Source organism: Heloderma suspectum, chromosome 7, assembly GCF_057233095.1.
Source record: "Heloderma suspectum isolate Gila_16-S chromosome 7, 16-S_ref, whole genome shotgun sequence".
Taxonomy (NCBI): domain Eukaryota; kingdom Metazoa; phylum Chordata; class Lepidosauria; order Squamata; family Helodermatidae; genus Heloderma; species Heloderma suspectum.
This window is the reverse complement of record NC_139464.1, coordinates 23,815,185-23,842,693: the sequence shown is the minus strand read 5'-3', so window position 1 is coordinate 23,842,693 and position 27,509 is coordinate 23,815,185. Positions and strand designations below refer to the sequence as shown.

Sequence of the window (27,509 nt, the reverse complement as noted above, 5' to 3'; positions counted from 1 at the left end):
TCCTTCTGACTGCAACCCCTTGTACCCCTAGAAAGTTGCTCCTGAGGTTTGGGGTACCTTCCAGAATAGCATCGGATATTCAGCAGCATGGGTGTAGAGCAGACTGAGCTTTCTCTGTGCTGGGAGAAGGCACAGTTCCGTGCCTTCTTCCAGCACAAAGAAAAGAAAATGGAGTAAAGGAGGAGTGACATCGGGGGGCAGGGCAACACTCCTGATGTGATGTCACGGACAGGGCCACACCTGATGCCATCTGGGTGGGGTACAATACAACTCACTACCCCAAAACAGTTCTGCACCCCTGGGATATGGCATGGAGAGCTGGCATGGGCAGCGGGAATCTGCAAAACTCAGGAAACTCCTCCCTCTTGCACTAGTAGAAGTGGCTTGCTTGTATACAATGGCACCTTTGGATCCAAGCCAGCATATAAATTGCCCTGAGCTCCATGAAGCATAAGCATAGCATAAATACAATAAAACAAGTGGGACCTGCAACAAAATGTTGGAGTGTAGTTCCGTTCAGGATTCCAGCCACGCTATTCCCTCTCCTCCTGGTTTTCCAGTTTTTCACCCCAAGGTTTAGCAACCTGTGGCCATTGAGTGCACCCAGTCCTCATTCGACTGTTCTTGGTTCTCTTTCCCCACTCCAAGGTATTTTTCTAAATATTTGTTGTACTTCTGGAAACTTCAGGATTTCCCAAGCCTGCTGATGCCTCCTTTTTGTGCATGGATGGTGCTGTTTTGGCAATGTAAACAATGGCACTCACCTCTGAACATCGGAAATAAAAAGTGATGATAGATCACTATGGGTGACTTCAGATACCGTACATTGGAAGCATATAACTCTTGCCTTGTCAGTCAATTCCACAGATTTTAACAGTTCTATTTCTCTCTTTCTCTACATTGTTTAAGATGTATTAGCAGAAGAGGAACCGTCTCCTTGTGCACCTCCACCTGCGCATGGTCGGTACTGTCAGAATGGCACTGAGTGCAGACCAGGATGGGAGGGGCCCAAGCATGGCATTACCAACTTTGACAACTTTGCCTTTGCCATGTTAACTGTGTTTCAGTGCATCACCATGGAGGGTTGGACGGATGTACTGTACTGGGTATGTATGTGAAATCACTCTGTAGCAGTAAGGATGCAATACATTTTAATCATGCTTAAAACATGTGGCTAACATTGCTATGCTTCTCACTGTAACATGCAAATGGAATGATGACTACATTAACAGCTCAAAGTAATCTAGTGTAGAATGACAACATTTAACTGTTACGTACTTACCTTTAGCCTTCTATTCACATTCCATTATGAGAAGTTATATTTACATTTAAGATCTGCACTATGCTTTTCCTGATCATTTTATCTTGGGGTGGGGGAAGTAAGGGCTTTCTTGCAGGTCACATTTTCTATACAGCTCTAGATTAATCAAGCAGCACAATTCCTTACTAACCAAAGAATTACGTTTCATTTAACCATCTTACAACCACCAGAAGCAGTGGCCTCTTGAAATCTTATAGATAAAGACTCTTCGGACTTAGTCAGTGACAAAGTGTATCAAATTCAGAAAGCTGAAATTTAGTATGCAATAGTGCAAAACACTCTGATCACTAAAAAAAAAAAGTCTGAAAACTGGAAGTTTTTATCTCAGTCACCCAAAACCCTGGCCATGAAGACTTCCTCGTAACAGCAGCCATTGCACCATTACAGTGCAAGCCAAGGCACAGATGAGAGCAGCTGGAAATGTATTTATGCTTGCAGAATTCAAACCATATTTATTAGTACTAGTATAGAAAGTCACAGAGCTAAAACCAATATCCAAAATTACCTTGTCTAATGAAGCAGGATTGACCTAAACCCTCCATAACATTTATGTAGCTTATGCAAAAGTTAGGGCCTAAACAATTCCAGAAAAGGAAATTCTGCTACTTCCTGAAGCAGCCTGTCACCTTGTCTAAAATGTACTTACGGTGAAGATATCTGTAGTATTCTTAGAAATCATAACTTGCACTGCAGTCTGTGTTGATGACTTCAGATGTTCCCAGTTTTGTGATTCCTCTTGTTTCTTGAGTAATAACGTGAAGTGATTCTGTGAATTTCCCTCACTTTGCTGACATAGACCTTGCACTAATCAACTAGAGATGTAGGCTCACAGTGAACAAGGCCTAGTGTTCATGTTTGAACAAGTCACATTGAACTTCAGAGGTTATTGGCTTAAGATAAAGTTTAGCCAGAATTAAGTCAAAGACTGGTTGAAATCTTAAACCAGGGATAAGGAACTAATGATCTTCCAGTTGTTTTTTGACTGCAACACCCATCATCCCTGACCTTTGGTCATGCTACCTGTGGTTGATGAGAGTTAGAGTCACACAACATCTGGAGGGCCATAGGTTACTCACCCCTGCCTTAAACACCAGAATCAGATGTGCTGCCATGAGTCCATGGAGCTTTTATATTTACAGGCTTCCCCATTCACTTCTGTGAAGGTAGAGCTCCACACGTGAATTGCCCTGTGGTTTGCAAACTGCCTACTCTACTGAAGCAAAAGAGAAAGCCTTTGTGGGCTGTGGAGCTTGATGTATACAATGGAGGCCCTGTGCCCATAAGGAATCACTGCACAGGCGTAATCTCTTGTTTGAATCCTTCGTCATCTGTGTTTAAAAACTTTAAAACTTTCTAACAGTTGGAGCTCATCAGTTCATTGGGAATACCATAATGCTATATAGGGTTCTGGGTTAGCATCAGTGCATGAAACATATAATGGGCAAAATTTTGTCTTTTATTGGACCAGTTCTAATATATTTTGAGGTGGGGGACACACACGCAAAATTGTAGAACTGACATGCTTCTTCATCAGGAATAGTATTGAGAGGAAGAATAAACTTCATATGTTTCCATCCTGCCCCTTTTCTGTGGCTTGGCATAGGGTGCAATTTTAGAAACAGCACTTATAGAAAGTAAAACATGTAATCATCCCTATATATGCTAAAACCGCATACCATTAGAAGTTTAATTCTAGACCCCCAAAACAGACCTTAATGAAAATGGGTTTCAAATCCCCCTGACTCCTCCCCCATCTGCTACCAAGGCCTTGATAAGTTTCCAGGGAAAAGGAATTCCACTTCAGATTTTATGCAAATCCGAAGGGTTTGCTCTCACATTTTCTGTGACATTGTAAGGGATCTTACAATGAGGCATGCTACTCAGATTCCTTCCTCTCTAAAACTATTGCTGTCTAAAGCAGATGCCTGGGTTGCTTGTTTGTGCATCAGGCTGGCCCTCTTGTTGAGTGGCTGATAACAGCCCACAGGAACAAGGTAGCACGCCTGCAGATCTGTTGTAGACGGTATAGACATGCTGACCTGTAAAAATCCCTTCCATCCTCCAACATGTTTGAAATTGCACTCTTGAGCTTCAATGAAAAAGCTTGAAACTGAAGCTCACAGTTGCCCTGGAAACTCCAGTCTGGAAATCAAATTGGGGAAGAAACTAGGCAATAGATATAATTTACTTTGCTGACAGCCTTGACATGTTTTGTGAGCTTCTCTCATCCCTCTGCAGCCTGTTGAAGCCCACTGAGGAAGATGTGATGAGGAACACAGTGATATTGCCACAAAGTTTAAAAAATGTTATAAGCAGAACCATCACCCCACAATTTTCACCAGCTGTGTTTGTGCTTTCTCACCCTTTATCGCAGGCTTGAATTAGCATGGCCTTTCCACACAAGGGAATGATCTGTTTCACAGAATGCACCTCTCTGCATGCTTCCTGTACATGTTAGTTTTTCCCCAAGAAAGAATGGATGCTTTGTTTTAGGTTTGTTTCTTTAAAAGGGGGAAATGATAATCACATCAGATTTTTGGCAGGATTCTGAAATAAGCAAAGAGTAAACCCAGGGAAGGGGGAAAACAGTCATCTCTGATTAATTCTAAGTATCTCTCTGCCAAAAAAAGATGGCAGGTCTTGGGTGCCCATGTTTTGTGCCAGTGAGGAGCCATGATGCCAAAACAATTCCTGACAATTGAAGAGGGCATAAAAATCACTAACTGCTGTTCATTTATATATGCTACTTCATTTTAATTTGTTCAGATTTGAAAGTGCCCATAGAGGCTAAGCTTTAAAAAACCATGGCCATGTGGCCAAAGACCAATCAGGACAATGTAACGTTAGCCAAGTTACCAAGCTTTTCTTTCAGAGGTACTTATTATTGTATCTTCTACAAGATAACTAGAAATGCATTGGATATGGGTAGCCCAAGCCAAAATCCTGTTCTTAAAGCGAATGGGAAAGGCATAGGCTTCTCACAGCCTCACTGTGATCACCCCACCTGTATAATATTGGAGACATTTGACAAACTATAGTTTGTGGTTGCCTTGCACACAAGAATTGTAAATGAAGGCTTGATTCAGTTTGGATGTAACAGCAAACTATGGTTTTCCACAACTGGGAGAGAGGGGAATACAGTGCACAGGTTTTCCACAACTAATGGGAGAAGGGATGGGGAGAAGGGAGCACATTATCCCAAGACTCATTCCAGGCTTGTTCACTAAGCTCCAAACCATGGTTTGGTATTACATCTGAACAAGGCCAGTGTAATGAATTGAGGATTTGCTCAGGACTGATAAAGATGGAAGCCTCTGTCTAGTGTCCTGCCTGGGAAGGATGTCTTTAATATTCCTTCTTTTCTCTTGACTTTTTCATCCCATTCTTCATTATTTTGTTCTTTTTCTGTTATTTTCCTAACTGATGCTTTTGCCATTACTGAGATCCATTCCCTAAACAATTGTTCCTGAAAAAATAAAAGAGTTAATAGCAGCAGTAGTTTATTAAAAATAAATATTCACCAGTGAAAGGCGAGGGGCCATAGTTCAGTGGTAGAGAGAAGGGCCATCCTTTTTTATGCGCAGGAGGCACCAGGTTCAGTTCCCAGCATCTTTTGCTAAAAGAATCCGTTAACAAGTGATGGGAAAGATCCCCCCCCCCCGACTGAAGCGCTGTAGAGCTGCTTCCAGACTAGACAATGCTGGGTTATACTTAGTATAAGATGGCTTCATATATGCTTGCTGTGTGTGTGTGTGTGTGTGTCCGCGCGCGCGCGTGTGTGTGTGTGTGTGTGTGTGTGTGCGCGCATCAATGAGACACTGATATGGAAATAAACTGGGATTAGACACGGTTAGTGATGTTAGAACAGCGACATCCTCAGGGAGTTGTATACAGTCTACTATCCAGCATTTTTGACATTGGGACATAGTTTGCAACTCAGGTGCAGAATGTGAATTTACCCTTAAAAAAAGACCTGGGAGCCTTTTTGTATATATCTTCTGTCTTGGCCAATGTATTCCATTGAATCGAATGCACTAAGCTGTGTTCTACTAGATGCCTGAGCTTTTTCTGTTGCAGCTGGAAGTCTGAAAACACCATTACTAAAGAGGATAGAGAATTTACGGTGTATATTACTGCTTCTTATATTTTCATTTTCAAGTATTTTAATTGACTGTGTAAATCACTACACAGTATGTAGTTTGGTGCTGATATATATACACACACATACACGTACGTACATACATACATATACAGAGAGAGAGAGTTGGCAAATGGAAAATTGTGGTCTTTGAGAGGTGAAGCAGTACTGTAAACCAAACAGAAGATCTCTTTTTTTATAATCAGCCTTGTAAACATAAATGCAAAATAAACAGAAACAGAAGTGGAAAGCCCCTGGTCTTTGAATTAAAATAAACTCATAACATTTGGAGACCCAATGTTCTGAAAGATACTTTCATGCTTACAGGTAGTACTTTATCCTTTTTGGAGTGAATTCTCAAAGCCTTTAAAAGATGAAAAGATTGTTAGATAACTAAGGTTACTAAGCAGCCTAGACAGAGACATGGTAATGCTGTAGAGCTGGCAATGAAAGAATAATCAACCCTCCTGTAGAAATAGTTTCTGAGCCTTATGAGTATCTTATTAAAAAAAACATGTGGGGAGGGAAGCAATCTTTTCCATTAAAAAAGCAACAACAACATGCTGACTGTGTTGGCCAAGGTGACCTGCTGGGCAAATACACTGTAATCAGAATCATTTTGAAGGTCCTTAGGGAATTTGTACAGGTCACACAAAATTAATGCTAAAATAAAATAGATTGGCATAGCTGACTGGGGCTGGGAGCTAACACAGGTTTAAAATATCCTGACTCCTTAGGATCCATAGAGAATTGAGGACAGAATTCAATTTACACAAATGTGGCTAGTACGGAATATCACATGATAGCTAGGTTGTGCAAAATGGCTACCAGTTGTGAGGAAATACAGATTCTTATATGTAATTTATTCTATTGTTGTGTTGTGTTTTTAATGGTGTTTTAATGCAATTATTTCATTATTATTTGAATCAATTTTATTTATGATTGTAAGCCACTTTGAGTGCCATTGTTTTAGTATAAAGGCAGGGCACAAATCAAATAAGTAAGTAAGTAAGTAAGTACATCATCATTTGGACATAGTTGTCAAGGTCTAGGCTAGCAAGAGGGTGTCTAGCCTATGGAACCCAAGCGGAATCTGTGAAATTCACTATCGTGTCTGTTAAATGTTAGGTATAGGCTGGAAGCAGGGGTCAAAGTAGCAAAGAGGTAGCTTAGCAGTGGGCAAGAAAGGGTGTGTGCAAGGCTGAGAAAGATGAATCAAGTGGATTCTATTGAAGACGTTTTAGCGTACTGCTCATAGTTGCCAGTGGGATGTATAAGGGTAAGACTCCCAGATCTAGCTCCCAGGCTATCAGAAGACCAAATGGTGATCCATTCAGAAGCATGAAACAAAGTCATGAAAATAACAAAGGAAGTTGGACAAAGCTTAACATTTTGTAAGTTCCAAAGCACTGTGCACGTGGCCCTACCAATGTGTGAAGGTCATATACCTGAAGAATGTGGGGCTTCCTGCCATTATCGTAATCTCCCACCCTTTCACATATATAGTGGAAATCTGCATAAAGCACAGGGCTTATTGCCATCCTCAGCTGTGAACCAAACAAGCATGTCATAAAAATAGATGCTCTGCAGGCATTTAATTTACAAACAGATTTCAGTAATCAGTTCATTATGTGCCACAGACATTTTTGACTTATTGGCATTTGAATGCCCATTTTATTTATCTCTCTGCTTTCAACAAATGCAGCCATAAAACCCACAAATCATTCTTATAAAATGCACAATGATTCAAGTCTTTACACAGTGGATGACTAAAAACAATATGTGAGTCAACCACAGGGCCCAAAATAATGAAAGCAGATATAACCTGGACAGTAAGAGTGTGTAACTCTGTAACTCCATCCAATAACTATAACATAGAGTGGTTATTTATTAGTTCTAGACAGTGAAATGATCATTTGTGTTAATTTCAGACAGCTTATTAGCTATGAATTGGGCATACTATTAGCCCTAGAATATTTCAGTAGTAAAAATAAAACTGGACTCCGGAATAAATTGAACCAGCACTCCATTTTTCTTGTATTTTCCAAGGCAGCAAGCTGCTGTAGTTTGTGCCGTTCTTACTGGAACCATTTAGTGCGGCTACAAAATGTCATGCTCCTGTGCTATATGAATTCAGTGCAGCTTGTTTTATATTACTGAACAGATATTAGATTAGATTTTAGTTGATAAATTACTTTCCCAGAGAAAACTGCTTGAAGTGGCTCCCTTTACATAGAGACAAAGATGTGTTTTATGAATATCACAAATCTGCTTTTTATTCTGGTAATCTTTAGAGGTATGCATTTCTTAGTTTCAGTCCTGAGCTGTATATTCACCTTGAGGGACAAATGGAGCAAGAAACAACTTCACACATTTGGAATAGTGAGGGGCAAGGAAACACTTGTGGAGAAGGGAAGCAAGGTTGCGTGGAGGGAAGGGGCTTCAGGCCCCCTTAGTCATCAAGATGGGGGCATGAGAGAAAAGGTATTATCACCAGTAGAGGAGAAGCAGACTGGTATGTTCTTACTGAAAAGGAACTATTCTGCATGCACCCACAAGGTTCTGGGGAAGGAAGAGGCATCAAGAGACATGGGGAGGGAGCTGACCCTCTTTGTACACTGCAGAAATCAAACTATGAAATCTTCTTGTCCATTACAAAAGGCTCACTGGTTGAATGCTCTTCCATTAATTAATTAAAAAACAAAACAGAAGTCCCTGCACACACAAAAGAGTCGGACACGACTGAACAACTGAACAACAACTTCTCCTAGACATGCTAGTTGCTACATTAATGGAAATTATATGTGTATATATATACACACACGTATATGGAGGAGCTTTCAGTTATGTGAGCCCTCATCTGTAAGTCTGAAGTGGTGCAGTCCAGATAGAAGCATAACACCTCATTAAGAACTAGTCCACTGTACAGGGTTTGTTTTTTGTTTTTTTTTTATATTTGCACATGTCGATTTGCAGTAGTTACTGTCAATCCTAATCTAGATTACCTGCTCTGTTAAATCAGGTATTTTGCGTGCACCTCAGTGTTTGAGTTGTACAAGGTCTCCTTGTATTTGTGTTAAAAATACTAGATTTTGGGGGATGATTATACCCCTGCCAGAAACAGCAGTGCTGTCAGGGTTGGACCACAGGGTGCAGGTCTGGGGAGGGTCCCCTAATCATTCCCTGACAGGTGGTGGCTCCTCCTCCTCCGTCTTTTGACTCACAAGTAAAAGGAAACACTGTGGCATCTGGCCAAGGCTGCAGCCTTGTGATGCACCATTTTAAAGGAAATGTTTTTCTTTCTTAACTTTGAAGAGCAGTGAGCTGAAACAATCAGATGCTACCTTGGGGGTGGGGGACACACACACAGCCAGTGAGGATACAGGAGCAGCAAAGGAGCGCAGCGTCAACCAGCCAGCTGCTGTGGTCATGGCACTTCTTTTTACTGTTGGATTGAGAAGAGGAGGAGTCACCCTCGACATACACACACCACGGTAAAAAAAAAAAAAGTAGGAAGACTGGTGTGGGGGTAGGGAAGCAACTTGCCCAGAGCCCCCTGCAAATCTAGCAGTGCCTTTGGCCAGAAACCCAAGCAAAGCATTATTAACAACTGGCTAGAATAAAGTAGATGAAAGAGCATTGGCGTAAGGGCATTGTCTCTAACCCTTAAGGTTTGAAATGAGGTAAATTTATTGTAGGACAAAAATAAAAAGCATTTATAATACTGGAAGCTCAATAAAGTGCTCTCCTGCCATTGAGGTCTTAGGTTTAATATAGGGAAGGATGTGTAAAACCTGAACTTTTATTTCTTGGGGTTTCCTGTTTTTCCACCTCATGGTCTCTGATACCTATGGAAACACATTGAACTCCTTGCTTTTGGGAACTGCTGGCACAAATGAGATGTGTGTCCAAATGCATATCCAGATGTGAATGCTATCCATTTCTTTCAGCAGGGTGTGCATCCCCATTCATAAACCCCAAGCTTTTCCTTGTAGACTCCATACTATAAGGAAATATAACAGATAAATAATGGATTTAGAGAGAATTTAGATCAGAGGTCTGATAAGCAAGATCGGTATTTTATTATCAAATGCATAGCCTGTGCTTTTTTGTTAATATTTTCAACTATGGAAAGCTGCAATTTAAGTAATTATTATTTAAAGGTTACAAGTAAGAGATATAGCATTCATCACTTATCCCCAGAGTTTACCTAGGAATGTTAGACAGTCATAAAGTTAGACACTGGATTAGTCATACTACAAATTATATAATCTCACAGTCCAGGCAACAGAAAACAAGAAACGAGCTAACCCACAATGGGGCAGGTCTATTGTCAGATGTAACTAAGGTTTCTGAGACAGATGGGAAATTCCAGAGTAAGAGGGGGAATGTCAGAACTGCCTATCATGGCAAGGTTTTTGCTTACCTTGATTGGAAGCAAGAGCTTCCCAAGCAGTCTGCATGCTTTGTAGAATGAAAGATGTTTCTGGGGCAGCCTAATCAGCAGTGGAACTGAGTCACAAACATTCTGAGAATATTTTCCTAGACACATTTAGCTTCCTCTTTCTGTCCAGAAGAGCAACCTGATTTCATCATGTTTACTTCGTTTAAATTTAAACAAATTTAAAGGCAACACCCCCACACTACCCCCCAGTCAAGGAAATAGAAGCAGCTGGGAAGTGCTAAGCAGAACTGTGTATATTCCACAATTCTGTGATCTCAATGTACAAGTACAAAAATTGGAAATAATCTTCCTGAGAATCTTAGTTTTCATTAAAAAGAAGACAGGCTTGATAACACGTGAGTGGTGCCAGGTGGAATTTGAAAACCAGCAATGGAGTTGAGCAGGATCTCCATTGGTCAGAGAGTGAGACTTCAAAACAGGTGCAGATTTGCTTTCTGTGCATAATTAATGTGGATTGTAGAATTCTGTCAGGGTGGAAACTGAGCCCATAGAGCCCCAGAGCAGTTCTGATTCTGAGGAAGAACAGCAATCTGTGGGAGAGGAGCTCGCTCATCTCTCACAAGCACAGCAGCTGGCAGAGATTCTTCCTGCCAGCATTCCTGAGATAGATAGTGACCCTGACAGTGAGAGAGCGCTGGAGGGGGGCTTCCTGGATGCTCGGTGCAGACGCAGGGAGCGACGACAGTTGGAGGGCACCGAAAGGAGGCGCTCCGCTCGTTTGACACTAAAACAACGGTCGCATTCCGAGGACCCAAGGGAAAGAGGGAGGATCTCTTCATAGTCCATAAGTTCAGAGTCTTCCTGTGGTTCCCCTTCAAATGGGGACCATCTGCCTTACCTGGAGCTTAGGCTACTCTGCTATCTTTCCCCAGTGCTGTTCCTTGCTTAGTTGCTAGTGATTAGTATCTGAAAGAGTCATAAAGTAATAAAGGAATAAAGCCTTGGAAAGAATCCTCGTCGTCTCGAGTCCTGAGTTGGCTATTGGAGGGGACTGCAAGAGACAGCTAGGGTGCTCCTGACAAATTCAACGCTTTCTTTCATGCAGAGTTTGGGTACAGAATTTGTATTTTATTGGCACAGAGCATGTGTAGCCTTACAAATAGGGTACTAACTCTCCTGTATTAGGGCTCTTGCAGAGAATGCTGATCATGAAACTGGGAGCAGCATTTCAGTGCTCCCTGGTTCCCCTGACCTTATCTGCAAAAGTTAAGAAGCACTTCTATACACTATGAATATGTTTCCCATAAAGGAAATCATTTAACTATGCAGAGCTCTGGTTAGGACACACGTTTAGCTAAAGCAATGTAGGAATATGGATTTCCTGAAAATGCCTCAGCATCACCTTGCTTCACCTCATCTCTAGACAACAAATGAAGTGTGCCATAAACAGGATGATCTGGAAATAGAGGAATATTATTTATGTATTAATTTCATCTATATTCCATCTTTCTTTCATGGAACTCAAGGCAGCCTAAATAAGGTTCCTGGGTAGTCTTCCATTCAGATCCAGACCTGCTTAATTTCAGCAAGATGGCTGCATCATATGTCTTCAGACCATAGTCTGATACCTATACAATTCCTTGCCTAGAGCTTTGCTTTTGTCTGTAGTCCTGGAGGCCCAAGGCAGGCCCAAGCTAAGAGTTCCAAAGAGCAGAACATGCTCCCACTGTAATGTCATTGAAAGTAGCACAAGTCAAGGATAGCTGATCCTCTAGTTCCTTCCTCTACTTTGTGTAGGAGGAAGTTATCCGCCACACAAGTCAGGAATTTCCGGGAGGGGCCATGTTTGTCTCCCAACAAATATCAGGGAAATTGAAGTCCCCCATTACTACGACATCATGCTTCCTTGAAACATTGGCAATTTGCTTTTCAAACGTTTCATCGTCGTCTTCCCCTTGATTGGGTGGCCGGTAGTAGACTCCGACCACCAGGTTCCTTTTATTCTTTGCTCCATTTCTTTTAACTCAGATGCTACCAAGGGGCTACCAAGCTCCTCCTCCTGTATTTCTGTGCAGAGATATGTATTTTTCACATATAGTGCAACCCCACCTCCCTTTCTGTTCCTCCTTTTCTTTTTGAACAAGGTATATTCTTCAATTCCTGTATTCTAGTCATGAAAGTCATCCCACCAAGTCTCAGTTATACCTATCAAGTCATAATTTCCTTCCTGTATTAAGAGTTCAAGTTGGTTCTGTTTGTTTCCCATACTCTGGGCATTAGTATATACACATGGAAGACCATGTGTTTCATGGTCTGGCTTTCTTCCTACATGTTTCTTTCTTTTTTTCCCCCCTAAAATTTTTTATTCTTTTATCTTTATAAATGAACCAAAGAACACCAACAACATAATCATCTTCTACAGTTTCCAACACTACAGTATTCTTAAGAGGACCCATCAATAATGAAATAGAGAAAAAAAGGAAGAGAGGAGATAATATAAAAAGGAGAGAGAAGGACAAAGGTGAAAGAAACAGGAAAAAAAAACAAAAAGAAAAGAAAAAGAAAAGCAAAATATAAACAAAAGATTACATAACAAACTTAAATTTAAACTACATTACACAGAAACTTCAAATATCACTCTACTTAGAAATTATACCTATAATACTACCAATCTTACAAATCAATACAGCATAAGTAATCAATTTCAATATTGTATCTTCAGGCTTATAACAAGGAAGCAAGCTTACATTTCATTTCCATTGGCCATATCATGCCTTTTAGCTACTATATAATGATAAAGCTTAAAAACAACCAGACAAAAATATTTACTAATCCTAGTATCATAATATTGATAATATTGATGATAATAATAATTAAAAAGAAAAGAAAGAGATTATAAAGGATAAAAAGGATAAAAAATAGAACAATCACTAATATATTTTACACTATATTTTAGATAGTATCATTTCTAAATATATAAATGAGTGTGCACATTTCTGTACACCCTTACACAGAAGATTTAAATACAGTCTATCATATCCATTTTAAAAGAGGGGGGGGGAAGGAAAAGGATAAAAGAAAAAGAACGGATATACATAATCAGCTATCTCTGGCCTAGCCTGAATCTTACAGACTAAACATAGCCAATTGACAAAACATGTTTGTAAATTCCAGTTCATGGAGCTGGAGCAGAAAGTCTCACATGTTTTTCCAATTAGCCACGCCTCCGCCATTTCATGATTTAGAAACTTCTTCATCTGACCTTCAGAGAAAATGCAAAACATAGCAGGATATTTTAAATGATATTGTAGATTCATTTGTTTTACCAGATTTCTCGCCTTGGTAAATAGCCTTCTTTTATCAACAACCTCTTTGGTATAATCTGGAAATAACATAACTCTATCTCATTTTGATCCCCCCAAAAGATTTCCCCCCTGTCTTGCCAAGCGCAGAATATGATTTTTTGTGGAGATTCTTGCAAATTGAACTATAATCGTATAATCAGTCCCTTTAGCATTTGGCACACGGAATGTATGCTCAATGTCAAGTACGACAAAAGAAGTATCTCATGCAGGAGCTTATCTACAAAGGTAAACAAATTTATATCAGTAGATCTTTGATACCAATACTATGCATGTTTGCTCTACGTGTGAAAGCCTCCAATTGTGAGATTCTTGCAGAAAAATTATTATGAAAAGCTTTTGAGACAGTCTCCCGTGCTGCCACTCCATCTTGCCATTAACCTTCACCTCCATTTTTTGCCAAGAGTTGTTAATTAAATCCACAGCCCCTTGCAGGGTGGTGATGGAATTTTGGATTGTATCCAGTCTCTTAGCCTGTTCAGCAAATTGCAAAGACAAAGTTTTTATCAAAGCAAGTAACTCCTCTGTATTTTCATCGCTTCTCGAAGCCTTTGCCAAGGGAGGTGTGGGAGGGGTCGACAGCACTTTTCTCCTCCTTGGTGTTGCCATCCTTCTTTTTAAACAAATCTTGTAGGTCTTCGAATATTGCTGGTATTCCTTAGTCCACAAACACTAAAAACTACATTGGAGCACGTCAGCCCTGATTAATTAAAATTTAAAACAATAAAACAGTTAAACAGTGTGCTACTTACTTTAGGGAATGCATTTAGCCCTCAAAGGCTTTGGTAAAAAGCCATGTTTTTAATTGGTGCCGAAAAGAAACCGATGTACATGTCAATTGGGCCGCCAAGGGGAGGGCATTCCACAACCAGGGTGCCACAGCAGAGAAGGCTCTCTCCCACATCCCACCATAGTGTATGTCTCACACTGGTGGGATGCAGAAGAGGGCCCTTCCAACAGATCTCAGTCCTCAGGCAGGCATATATAGGGAGAGGCACTCCCTCAAATATCGAGGTCCCAAGCCACTTAGGGTTTTAAATGTCATCACCAGAACCCTGAATTTCAACTTGAAGCATATTGGCAGCCAGTGCAATTCCTTCAAAACTGGTGTTATATGATCTTTATGAGGTGTTCCAGTCAGCAGTCTAGCTGCTGCATTTTGCACTAGCTGCAACTTCCAAGTCGTCTGCAAGGGCACCCCATGTAAAGTGCACTGCAGTAGTCTAATCGGGAAGTTACCAGTGCATGTAACTGCCATGGCTAGGTTGTCCCTATCCAGGAAAGGCTGTAGCTGGTGGATCAGCCAAACCTGACCCCAAGTACTCTGAGCTACGGAGTCCACCTGGGGCTCCAGTGACAAGGTTGCATCTAGGAGTACTCCCAAGCTACGCACCTGTTCAGGGGGAGTGCAACCCCATCTGGGACAGATTGCGCTTATCCAATTCCTGGACTCAGGAACCACCAATCTACAGAGCTTCCATCTTGTCAGGATTTAGCTTTAGTTTATTGGCCCTCATCTAGCCCATTATAGCCTCCAGGCACTGGTCCAGCACATTCACTGCCTCAGCTGACTTTGACAACAAGGCATGTTAACTGGGCATGTTTAGCCTTGAGAAGAGAAGACTGAGGGGAGATATGATAGCGCTCTTCAAGTACTTGAAAGGTTGTCACAGAGAGGAAGGCCAGGATCTCTTCTCGATCATCCCTAGGGTTGGCGGAGAATTTCTCCCCGAAACTTCGGGGGGCCGAGCGCCAACGTGTTCGGCCCCCCGAAGAAGTTTCGGGGAGAAATTCTCCGCACCCCCCCGCCCCCCGCACCCCCCCCGGGACGGGACTTACCTTTGGTGAATGTCCCTCCCGGCGGCGGGTCCGGCCGGCGGTTCGGCGGGTCTTCGTCCGGGGTGGGAGCAGCAGCCGGTCTTTCGGAATGGCACCGCCGCCATTCCAATAAAAGAAAAGAAAAAAAAAACGCCCCCATGATAGGCTACGTGACGATTAACGTAGCCTATCATGGCTAGATTTGCAAAGTCAGCCGTGATAGGCTACGTAAATCATCACGTAGCCTATCATGGGTGACTTAAAAAAAAAAAAGCGCGTACGGATAATGGCAGCCCCCATAGGGAGCCGCCATTCCCATTCCTTATTTGGTCGCTGTAGTCTACGTAAATCTTTACGTAGACTACGGCGAAAATAAGGGCAACGCTATTTGCGAGGCGCCTCCTCCCCGGCCTGAATTTCGGCCAGGCGAGGCGGGAAGCCTCCCCTCCGGCCTGAATTTCGGCCGGGCGAGGCGGGAAGCCTCCCCCCCCCGGCCTGAACTTCGTGGGGGGAGCAGCGAAGCGCCTCCCCCCCACCGCGAAAAGCTTCGAGGACAGGTAAGGGACTTTCGTGCACCCCTAATCATCCCAGAATGCAGGACATGGAATAATGGGCTCAAGTTACAGGAAGCCAGATTCCAGCTGAACATCAGGAGAAACTTCCTGACTGTTAGAGCAATACAACAATGGAACCAATTCCCTATGGAGGTAGTGGGCTCTCCCACACTGGAGGCATTCAAGACTAGTCTGGACAGCCATCTGTCGGGGATGCTCTGACTTGGATTCCTGCATTGAGCAGGGGGTTGGACTCGATGATCTTGTAGGCCCCTTCCAACTCTAATATTCTATGATTCTAAATAGAGCTGAGTATCATCAGCATACTAGTGACACCCTACCCCAAAACTCCTAATGACAGCACACAATAGCTTGATACAGATGTTGAACAACATGGGGGATAGAATAGAATCCTGTGGCACCCCACAATACCACTCTCTGGAAATCGGTCATGCAGGTAGGAGAGGAACCACTGTAATACAGTGCCCCCAACTCCCATCCTGCAGAGCTGATCCAGTAAGTTACCATGATCAATGGTATCAAAAGTCACTGAGAGATTCAGGAAGATCAACTGGGCAGTGTCAACCATGGTTGGTCCTAGCATGCTCATGCCAGGCCAGATGCTGACCTTGGGCCTGGTTGCTGCTCTCCCCATCACCTGCCACTCTGTAGGGGTCCTGGCCTTTGCCTCAAGCTCCATTGCTGGAGATAATATATAGTGATCACGACTAGAGGCCATTGATAGCCTTATCCTCCATTAATTTGCCTAATCTCCCTTTAAAACTATCCAAGTTGATGGCCATCACTGCATCTTGTGGTAGTGAGTTCCATAGTTTAATGATGCACTATATAGATATACTTTCTTTTATCTGTCCTGAATCTTCCACTACCCAGCTTCACTGACTGACCCTAGGTTCTAGTATTATGAGAGAGGCAGAAGAATTTGTCCATGAACACTTCTTCCACTTCACTTTTCTACACCTCTACCATATCCTCCCCTGCTTACTTGCCTTTTGTACAAGAAAGCACTTTCTCAGCTGAGGTTTCTCTGTCTTCTCTCTGTCAAAGTTTTTTCTATCTTTATTCTTCTCATTGTTTTTATTTTATTTGTTCTTTCGCGATCTCACAATCACCCTTACGGGCATATGGCCCTTAAGGTGCTATTTAGAAAGTGTGTCTGTTTTGGAGCCATCTGACAGGCATTATCTTTGCCTTTTCTGCCTTGGAGAAAGCCACATTGTTGAGGCTTGTTCTCATTGCCAAGCCTTTTTGAAGCAGGCAAGGTGAAGTCTTTCTGACCAGCTGAAAGCCGTGCTCCGGAAACATATGTTGAAGGCTGCTGAGGAGCCAAAAGTTATGGCAGGGACGCCAACCTTGCCCTCAGACAATTTGTCTGCCGCACAAGAGCCTGCTCCAGTGTTGGGGTTATTGTCCCCTCAGTGTCGTACTCCTCCAAGTACACAAGATCCTCCCACCCTGGGCCAATCTTTGACATTTTCACTGGCTAAAAAGCTAACCAAAAAAGCTAAAGTTTCAACACAGGCTAGTCTGTCTTCTTCGGAGCCAAAAAAGAAGAAGAAAAAGACTTCTAAAAGGTTGGATGACCTTACTTGGGATTGAGTGTGCCCCTCAAGCTCTTCCATTCTCCCTGACTCTGCATGAGCATCTTAGGATCAATAACAACCTCCACAATTGGCTGTGTCTCCCAGCACTCCAAATCTGGATGAAGCTTCTGACCACTCAACCTGATTCTATTCTTTCATCTCAGGATTGACAGTAACCTCCAGCACCGGCCTTGTCTCCCGCTGCTCTGTCAATACCTGTCAGGATTCCTTTAGCCCCCACTTTACTTCAACGCCCAAACATACACAGGCAAGAGGCTTCAGTCTACAGCTTTTCATCCCTTACTTCACAGAGTCATACAGATGCAAATTCTCAGTGACTCTCAGTCTACAAAGGAATGCCTTCAGGGGTTTCAAAAGGAAGTTATGAGAGTTGCCCGCCATTTGAAGAGGGAGGCTGTCTGACTAGCCTAACATAAGGGGGGGAGGTCCCTCTCTTCTCATGAGGCCTCTAAGCACAGCTTTTCACACAAGGCCAATCGGGTAGACCGTCTAAGTTCCGCCCCTGCCTTCTGTCTCTGTGCCTGCGCCTGACGTCTATTGGGTCATACTCCCCAAACCCCTCCTCCTCCTATTCGCTGCCTCTCACGGGGTGTGTGTGTGAAGGGAACCTCATCCTCAGCCAGCTGGACGTTTGTAACCTGAGAAGCCAGCCTACTCATATCTGGACTAGCCTGGGAAAACACCGCCCCCATGTCTGGTGGTTCTCCTTCAGAATCTGAACTGCTATCCCACTCCCTGAGCTCAGAAACACCCCTGACAATGCCTCAGGGTTGAACACAGTCCCTTCTACTGATGGCGGTACCTGCTCCACCAATGTTATTTTCACCAATTTGTATGGTGGATCCAGCCCCTGCAGGGGAGCCTATTCCGATCACATTGACATCAGAGAGGGAGATCCAGGATCCGTCCCCAACAGATCCATCCATTCTGTCACCTCATCATTACCGCCTACAAGGGTTCGACACAAGCTGTGATGGGTGTCCGCAATCACCGGATTCAATCTTCTCAGTTGCTTCTTCTAACAGAGGTCATTCCCCTAGTTTTTACAAGTGAAGCCGTTATCAGGACAGGTCTAGATTACCATTCTATGAGTGGGATAGACATTCAGCCTGGGACTTGTGATATAGGAGACCCCAGGATTGGGTTGAAGGCCATGATCCTTATGGTTCCTACTACCTTCCTTGCCATCCTGATCCTCCATACTAGGGAGAAAATCATTACCGACGACGACACCCATCAGCTATGGTGTCGAGACGTCCAGATAGAGAAGACGCTTTTCACACAGCCGCTCCAATTGCACCATCTGCTCAATAGCTGCTACAAACAGCTCAGTTGCAGACTGTCATGTCTGCTCTACCACAGCCACAGGTAGTGCAGTTACAGACTGTCCTGCCTATGAACCAGCCGCCAGCCACGCTACAGGCACTCCCATAGACTAATATCGGTGACGTCCTGAGAGACATCAGGGAGAGAAACACGCTCCATGTCAGGTTCCACCAGAGGAACCTCTGCTTTCCAGTATGGAAGGCTATCAGTCTGACACCATGTCTCAGTCCTCCTGCCCTCTTTCCATCTCCTCGCCTGATGCGATTATCAGGTTGAATTACACCATCTCCCCATCAGAGGATGTGGGACAATTTTCTAGTCAGATCCTTCTCCAATTGAAAAAGAGCACAGACTCCTTGACCTACTTGGGAGGAGATTTTATTCCTCCGCAGCAAAGGGTCTAAAGATCTTGAATTATCAGGTGGTATGTCTGGATAGATACCAGCTACTTTTATGGGATAAAGTTGGCCATCTCCTTCGGCATTTTCCAGATGACAAGAAGGAGTTAGGCCACCTCTTCCAATCTGAGGCTTAGAAGCTGTCAAGGCAGCAAATAATTACGTCGTGCCATCAAGATGACCATGACTCAGAAGTACTTGTTGGTTTCATTGCCCTGCATGACCGTGCCTGGTTGAAGTCAGTTGGCCTTCTTCAGGAGACTAGAATGTGCATCGAAGACCTGCCCTTCGACGGTCAAGTGTTGTTTAATGCAAAAACTGATGACACATTAGAGTCAGCCCTGAAGGTCCATACCACGGTGCATTGTATGGGTTTTATGCCCCAGCAGCCATCCAGGCAATGACATTGGTTCCAAGGTTCCAACACCAGACTAGGGATGTCAGAGAATTTCTCCATGAATCTCGGGGAGGCCGAATGCCGAAAGCGCATTCGGCCCCCCAAAATTGGTGGAGAAATGGTCTGCCCCCCCCCCCGGGGATGGGACTTACCTTGGTCGAATATCCCTGGCAGTGGCAGCTCCGGCGGCGGTGCGGCGGCGGTGGCGGGTCTTCCGACCGGCTGCTGCCATTTCCAAGTAAAAAAAAAAAAAAGTGATAGGCTACGTAAAGATTGACGTAGCCTATCACAGCTAGATTTTAAAAAAACAACACCGTGATAGGCTACGTAAATCTTTACGTAGCCTATCACAGCTGACTTAAAAAAAAAAAAAAAAAGCACATACGCAAATGGCGGCACACCATTTGCGTTCCTTATTTTGGCACGTGTAGTCTACGTAAACATTTACGTAGACTACGGCGAAAATAAGGGCAACGCAAATAGCGTTGCCCTTATTTTCGCCCTAGTCTACGTAAATGTTTACGTAGACGACACGTGCCAAAATAAGGAACGCAAATGGCAGCGCCCATGGGCGCCGCCATTTGCGTATGCACTTTTTTTTTTTTTTAAGTCAGCCGTGATAGGCTACGTAAAGATTTACGTAGCCTATAACAGCTGACTGCAGGGACGCAAACAGTGGTGGCTACGGCCGCCGCCATTTGCGTCCCGGCAGGAGACAAGGTTCACGGCCGGAGGGACGGGGCGCCTCCCCCCCGGCCAGAATTTCAGCGGGGAGGGACGGGGCGCCTCCCCCCCGTCCAGAATTTTGGCGGGGAGGGACGGGGCGCCTCCCCCCCACCCAGAATTTCGGGGGGAGGGACAGAGTGCCCCCCCCACCGCGAAGCAAGTGTCGGGATCAGGTAAGGGACTTTCGTCCATCCCTACAGATATCAACCCCACCAACTGGCGCCAGCACAACAGCACCAGTGGCAACTGGTGGCATTGGGAAAGTCTTTCTTGTCTTCAAAGTTGCATAACTATCACTGCAAGACTGACAGTAGAAACAAGCGGCACCTTTGACTCAGACCCCCTTCTTTTTCGTCCCTCTGCTTGTCTTCCCATCTTAGGAACTCTTCTGTCCCCTTATCATCGAACCTGGCACATCATCACATCGGACTCTTCAGTTCTTTCCATGGTACTGACAGGCTACAGGATCAAATTTGATACCTCTCCCCCACTCAGTACCATAAAGATCATGGCTCCATCTCCCATTCTCCACCAGGAGGTTGATACTGTCTCCAGGAAGGGAGCCATCATACTTGGTCTGCGTTTCCATCTCTGCAATGGGTTCTACTTAAGGTACTTCATTGTACTGAAGAAGGATGGAGGACTCTGACTGATCCGGGACCTCCAAAAACTAAATCTGTACATTTCACCCAGGAAGTTCTGCATGGTCTCTCTAGCGTCCATCCTCCTTCTCTCTCAAAGATATTAGTTCACCTCTGTCAACCTCAAGGACATGTATTTTCATATTGCCATAGAGGAGTCATACCAATGTTATCTCCGATTTGCCATCAGTCCTGACACCTACCAGTTCCGGGTGCTACCCTTTGGCCTCTTCACCACGCTGAGAGTATTTACAAAGTGCAAGGTGGTGGTCTGCTCCCATCTCCTGACATAAGGTGTTGAGGTGTACCTGTATATCAACCATTGGTTCTTGGTGGCATTGACATGGAATCGCTTTCTTTGGTTGATAGAGGTGACCTGCAATCTCCTTTGAAGCTTGGGACTTTGTCTCAACCATGAAAAATCTCATCTACAGCCTACCCAAAGTCTGCAGTTTATTGGGGCACTGCTGGACTCCTGTTTGGGAAGAGCATTCCTCCCTCAGGATGGAATAGAGCTGTTGGTCTCCTTGGCAACAGAGCTAAACCATCACATGGTCACTTTGGTGCTCAAGATTCAACACCTACTAGGCCTTATGGCTCTAACAATAGCTGTAGTCCAATATGCTTGGTTGAATATGAGGCCTCTTCAGAATTGGCTCATATGCCATTTCAGTACTGAGTAGGATGCCCATTGGACCAAGCTATGGCTTCTGCAGGATGTCATGCCCTTCCTTCAACCCTCACCATCCCAGATAGTAACTGTGGATGCATTGTTTTTGGGATGTGGAGCTCATTGCTGAGGACAATGGTCAACCACGGAGGCAGCTCAACCTCCTAGAGGCTAGAGCTCAGGGTGGTGGAAAAGGCCATTTCGGCATTCGAGCTGGACCTGGTGGGCAGACTGGTCCAGGTCATTTCAGATAATACCACAGTAGTTGTGTTCCTGAACAAGGAAGGGGGTACAAGATTGTTCCCACTCCTTGCTTTAATGCTGGAATTTTTTTGCTGGTGTCTGCCTCATCGGATCAGTCTGGTTGCAAACCATGTTGCTGGCATGGGCAATGCCCTGGTGGACTAGGTCAGCCAGACCACACTTAACTCCCATGAGTGGGAGTTGGACAGGTCAGACCTAAGGACTCTGTTTCAGAGTTGAGGCATGTTACAAGTCGACCTATTCGCCACTCAGAACAATGCCATTTCAGTACTGAGTAGGATGCCCATTGGACCAAGCTATGGCTTCCACAGGATGTCATGCCCTTCCTTCAACCCTCACCATCCCAGATAGTAACTATGGATGCATTGCTCTTCGGATGTGGAGCTCATTGCTGAGGGCAATGGTCAACCACGGAGTCAACCTATTCGCCACTCAGAACAATGCTGTGTGCCAAGATGTTTGCAGCCGAGTGGGCTGCGGCACAGGTTCATCAGGAGACGCTTACATTCTGAGGTGGACAGGAGCACTGTTCTAGTTTTTTCTGTCATTTCCACTGATCACCAGAGTTCTGGCGAAGATTAGAAATGCATCCTCATAACTGCTTGGTGGTGCAAGGTTGGTACTGTAGTCTCCCATTGCACCCATCCCTTCTCACCAGGGAGAACAGCTGGATCTGACAACCAGACCTAGTGACTCTCTGCATAATGGTGTGGAAGATCAGGTGACAGAGACTGTATTGGTCCCAGCAGCAATACAAAGAATTCTCGGTGCTGCTCGTAAGTCCTGTACACAGTGTTCATATGTAAGGAAATAGACTGCTTTTTCCACCTTTGCTCACGCTCATGGCTTCCATCTGCTTCAGTGCTCACTGCACCAGATAGTTCAATTCCTCCTCTCTTTTTTCGAGAAAGGACTCAAACTGTTGTCTCTCAGAGTTTATTTAACAGCTGTCTCTGCTTTTCACCCTCCTGCTGAGGGTGTTTCTGTCTTCTCCCATCCAATAGTGAAGAGATTTCTGAAAGGGATCAGGAATCTAGCATCACCATTTCACTTTATGGTACTGAACTGAAGCTTATCTGTGGTGCTTACAGCACTTTCATCCAAGCCCTTTGAGCCACTGTCAACCACAGATCTACACCCCCTTTCATGGAAGGTGGTGTTCTTGGTGGCCATCACACCTGCAGGATGAGCCAGTGAACACAGTGGTCTCAGAGTAGACCAGCCCTATCTCACTTTTCACCAAGAAAAAGTCGTGCTCAGGCCTGACCCTGCGTTCCTGCCTATGGTTGTGTCGGACTTGCATTTGAATCAGGACATTGTTCTGCCTGCTTTCTTTGCCTCCCTGGCTACACCTTCAGAGTTGACCCTATGCCTTCAGAGTTGACCCTACACTCCTGCGATGTCTGCCATGCTTTGGCTTTCTACAAGTTGAGGACTGAGCGGTTTCAACTGTCACCTCGCCTCTTTGTCTGTTATGGTGGCAAGCACAAAGGCCAAAGCCTCTCTTGACTCAGCGCTTCGCGTACTGGGTTGTAAAGACTATCAAGCTATCGGATAAGCTGGCTGTAGAGCTCACTCTACTCGTGCAGTAGCGACATTGGTCGCATTTGACAGAGGGGTTGCCATCCCTGAACTGTGCTGCACTGCAGCTTGGTTGACACCATCTACCTTTGTTAGACGTTACATGTTCAGGCTAGAGCTGACTGTACTTTTGGCCATGCCATCCTTTCATCTGTTTTGTAGTAGAAGACTGACCCACCACCTTGTAAATCAGCTTGCTACTTGCCCATATGTGTGATGCACAGAGACCACGAAGAAGAAAGACAGGTTGCTACCTGTAACTGTAGTTCTTGGAGTGGTCATCGGTGCATTCACACAACCCACCCGCCGTCCCCTCTTCAGTGTCATACTCGAGTTTGATGTTGGGTACTGAAGGTTTTTCTTCTCGGCTCCTAGGCTACAATGTCAGTCTCAAGGAACTGAGGGAATAAGCAGGAACCCGCTGGGGACATGTGCACTGAGATGGTGAGGAGGGTTCCCGCCCAAACTCCTCAGCTATAGAATTTTCCCAAATCAAGGCTCCATGCAGACACAGAGCCCATATATGTGAATGCACAGATGACCACTTCAGGAACTACAGTTACAGGTAGCAACCTGTCTTTCTTCTTTCTTCACCTGAGTAGGATAATTAGGAAAGACTAGTCTTTATCAGACAAATAAGTTCAGTGAAGAAAGTCTTCAGCTGCTGTCAAGCAGGTTTGTGAAGAATGACAGCATATTCAGTATGCTTTGACAAACTGCCCAAATAAATTTTTTTAATACCAAGCAGATTCAAGGTGCTGCTTTTGATAAAACTAAAGTAACGTTCTGCTGGTTATCTCATGAGACGTTTGAAACCAATCTTCCTTACAAGAAATCAAAGGTACTTCATGGCCAGCAGCTTTTCATAGAGGCTATGCGTCCATGAGTAGTAAATCAGCTTCTGTAGTTCTAAAGGAAATCTGTTTTCATTTCTCCACCTTCTGTCACAAATTCCATAATTAGCCCCTCCCTGTCCCACCCCATGCTAAAGGAGACATTATTTATATCAGTAACAAACGTATAGAGAAGCTTGGTATTGTTCGCGCAATTTAGGAATTAAGCTGGTACATACAATTATTTATGTGAAGAAGCAGGAGTGATTTTGTGTTTACTGCTATTATGGCAGCTGCTCTGAAAGGGAGCCTATCTGAAGGGAGAAATCTTGCTGCTTCTGTTTCCCTAATTGTAGCTGCTTTTCATGGTCCTATACATGTCCCATACCTGAAGGACCAGCTCCTCCTGTATAATCCTGCCCATCCACTGAGATCAGTGCAGGAGGCACTTCTGTGTGTCCCGTCAGCACCTGATGGGGTTGGTGGGAATGTGGGAAACTGCTTTCCTTGTTGCAGCACGCAAGTCTGAAACTTCCTGCTCCAGGAGATCCATCTGCTTTTCTCTTTACTGATCTTTGAATACTGATTGAAGACCTTGTTGTTTTGGCAGGTCCCTGCATTTCTGTTCTCACCTGATACTGTTGACCTGCTGCGGCTTCCTTTTTGTGTGTATTAAATGGATATATTTATGTATATTTTAAAATTAAGCATATTAGCTGATATGAGCACTCCCTTTCGAGAGCAAAGGTAGAATAAACATCTTGTAATAAAAATAAATGAAAACAAAATAAAGCTAACAAGTTATTGATAAACACATAATGCCATACTGTTTTCCTGTGTGCTTCCACTTGAGCAATCTTCTGAATTTGCTCACAGGCAGAGTAATCCTAAGTGGGGCCAGGGAGGAACAGAATGGTGGATCTCTTACCACATACCAAGCCCTTGCTGCCTTGTGCTAGCCAGGGCAGAATGTGTGGAGGTGCTGGTTTCACCAAGGCTGTCAGCCTGGCAATACTTTGCAGTCATCGTTTTCCCCCAGTTCAGAAATGTGAGGGGAGGACAAATTAGCTATGCTAGCTACAGGGATCCAAGTTTATTCCTTCCCACCCCATCTTGCCCCCAGAATGCCCTGTTTGGGGGCTTTCCACCACCTTCTGCCTGTGAGAGAACTGTAGCAGCGTTATGCCCAGCCAGGACCAATGGTGATGGGCCCCCGGCATCAACGTTCCTCCCCATGACTGGGGGCCAGTGGGAGCCACCAACATGCCATGCTAACCTCCTCCAAACATCGACACTGTTAGTCTAAGAATCCCTAAGAATCTGTACAATGTTCCTCCTATACTGTTACAGTCCCATGTTCCTCTGTTGTCATCCTGTGTTGTTGTTGGTTTTTTTGTGCCAGTTTATAGCAATTTTGAAACCTTTTATTGCAATGGTAGCACAAAAGTTTTGCTTTGAGTGGGCATAGCACTATTGGTTTGGAGATGGGTTTTTTTTTAATGTAGTTTGGGGCATGGTATAATCCACTTTCTTTATTACCTGCCTGCCCATCCTTCCATCTTTACATGCCATGTCTCTTCTTCCTATGCTTGTTTGGCTAAAGAGTCCTCTCTGGACTCTGTAGAGGTAGGGGTAAATTCTTGTCAGTTTTCCTGCTGCAATGTAATTCTGGTTTTTTAAATAAAATACAGTGCATGCCAGGGCTGTAGAAAGGAAGTAGCAGTGGTGGTAGCAGCAGCAGGGGATAGGCTCAACTGAGCTGCATTTCTTTAGAGCTGTCAGGATAGGGGGAGTTATTTCCATAATAAGAAAGATTTACGGACCCCCCCATAAAGCCTTTAAAAAAATTAAGTTTTCATTGTGCTACAACATTAATGTGCACATATGCCTTCTTGAAGAAGAAACTCCTACTCCTCAGAGCAGCAGCAGTCACAGGATTGTGAAGTTTCAGCAGTTACTTTGTCCTTGCATGTTACTAGTTAATGCACAATTACCACAGAACAGGACTAGAACATTAGCAAAAACAAAACAAAACGATTTTGGTAGCATGGCAGTATGCCCTGATTAGAATTCTTCTGTGATATGTAGTACAGCAGCCTTCCCAAACCTGGTGCCTTCCAGATGTGTTGGACTTCAATTTCCATCATTCCCAACCAGCAGGCACATTTTGGTTGGGGATGATGGGAGTTGTAATGCAGCACATATGGAAGGCAGCAGGTTGGGGAAGGCCAGAAACAGAATGCAAGTGTCATTAGTTTGAGCCAACAGGGGATGTCATTATGGTACAGAAACTATTATGAATTTCATGCTTTCGTTTGTCTTACATATAATACTGATAATCTTCCCTTTCTTTTCTTTTTGCTACTCATGACAAGTAGCAAAGTGTTGAAACTTCCACAGTGCTGAACCGTTGAAACAGTGTTGAAACTTCCACAGGGTGTCAGTATTCATTATTCTTAATACACTTGGCTGACATAGGTTTGCTTTGCAACTGCTACCATTAAATCCTATCAGAACCTGAGGGTCAACTTCTTCATTGGCCACTTGGGTCAGTTTGACTTCAGTTCCCATGACATCATATGAAACAATGCTGGCTTTAGACATTTTTCACCTAAAATGAAATGCCAAAATTATTTTTCTTTTCCTGCTCATTTTTTAAATAAGAGAGATGGGGGTTGGAGTCAGGAAAAATGGTGTTCTTTTAGGAATATGCTGCTTGAAGCCATTGCTTCACGTCATCCCTAGTAATATAATATTGGACCTGGTGTGGAACACATCTAAAAATAAAAAAAAACTAAGAGCAGTGGGTTGAATTGTAACCGTCTGGGCGGTGTTATCTTCCCAAATGTGAATTCCTGGGTAATATCAGTGAATGCTCCGGTTTGGCCCCCTAGGGCCAAAGGGAAGAATGATAAAAAATGTGCAAACATACATTCGTTACCCCAAGGCAGAAGGAAACATAGTAAAGACTTCCAGATAATGACTAGAATATATGTACAGAATGTGCTTCAGCATGAGAACAGTGGTAATCCTGTTAACTTCCTTAACTGTGGTCTCTTATTTGGGTACTTCAGTACTTAACAGTAAATATAATAGGTTTATCATAGATGAAAGCTCTCTGATGAACCAAAATGCAACTGGCTGCACAGGACACTGATACTTTATTTAGATTATTAGGTATGGCAGCCAACATATAAACGTGTAAAGGAGTAACTAAAGAAGAAAAATCCCTCTTGGTTACAAAAATATAGTTTTGAACAATTAAACACACATTACACTTTACTAGCAAGAAACATTAATTTTGTAACATGTTGCACTATGGAAGCAGATGGTCCTACTGAATATAGTACTGGTTAGTGGTGCACCATTCATCAGCAACTATCCAGTTTTATTTTTGTTACTTGTAGGATAACCATTTCTCTTCTTTCAAGAAATAAAGGACAAGCCCAT

General features: G+C 43.7%; 1 protein-coding gene across 1 annotated transcript in view; it reads left to right on the top strand.

Moving 5' to 3' along the window:
- The window catches only part of CACNA1C (calcium voltage-gated channel subunit alpha1 C), a 674,475-nt gene that overhangs the window by 408,228 nt on the left and 238,738 nt on the right, over positions 1-27,509 (top strand). The window contains 1 exon segment of the mRNA XM_084811876.1: positions 910-1,106. Coding sequence (XP_084668002.1) covers positions 910-1,106 — 197 coding nt within the window.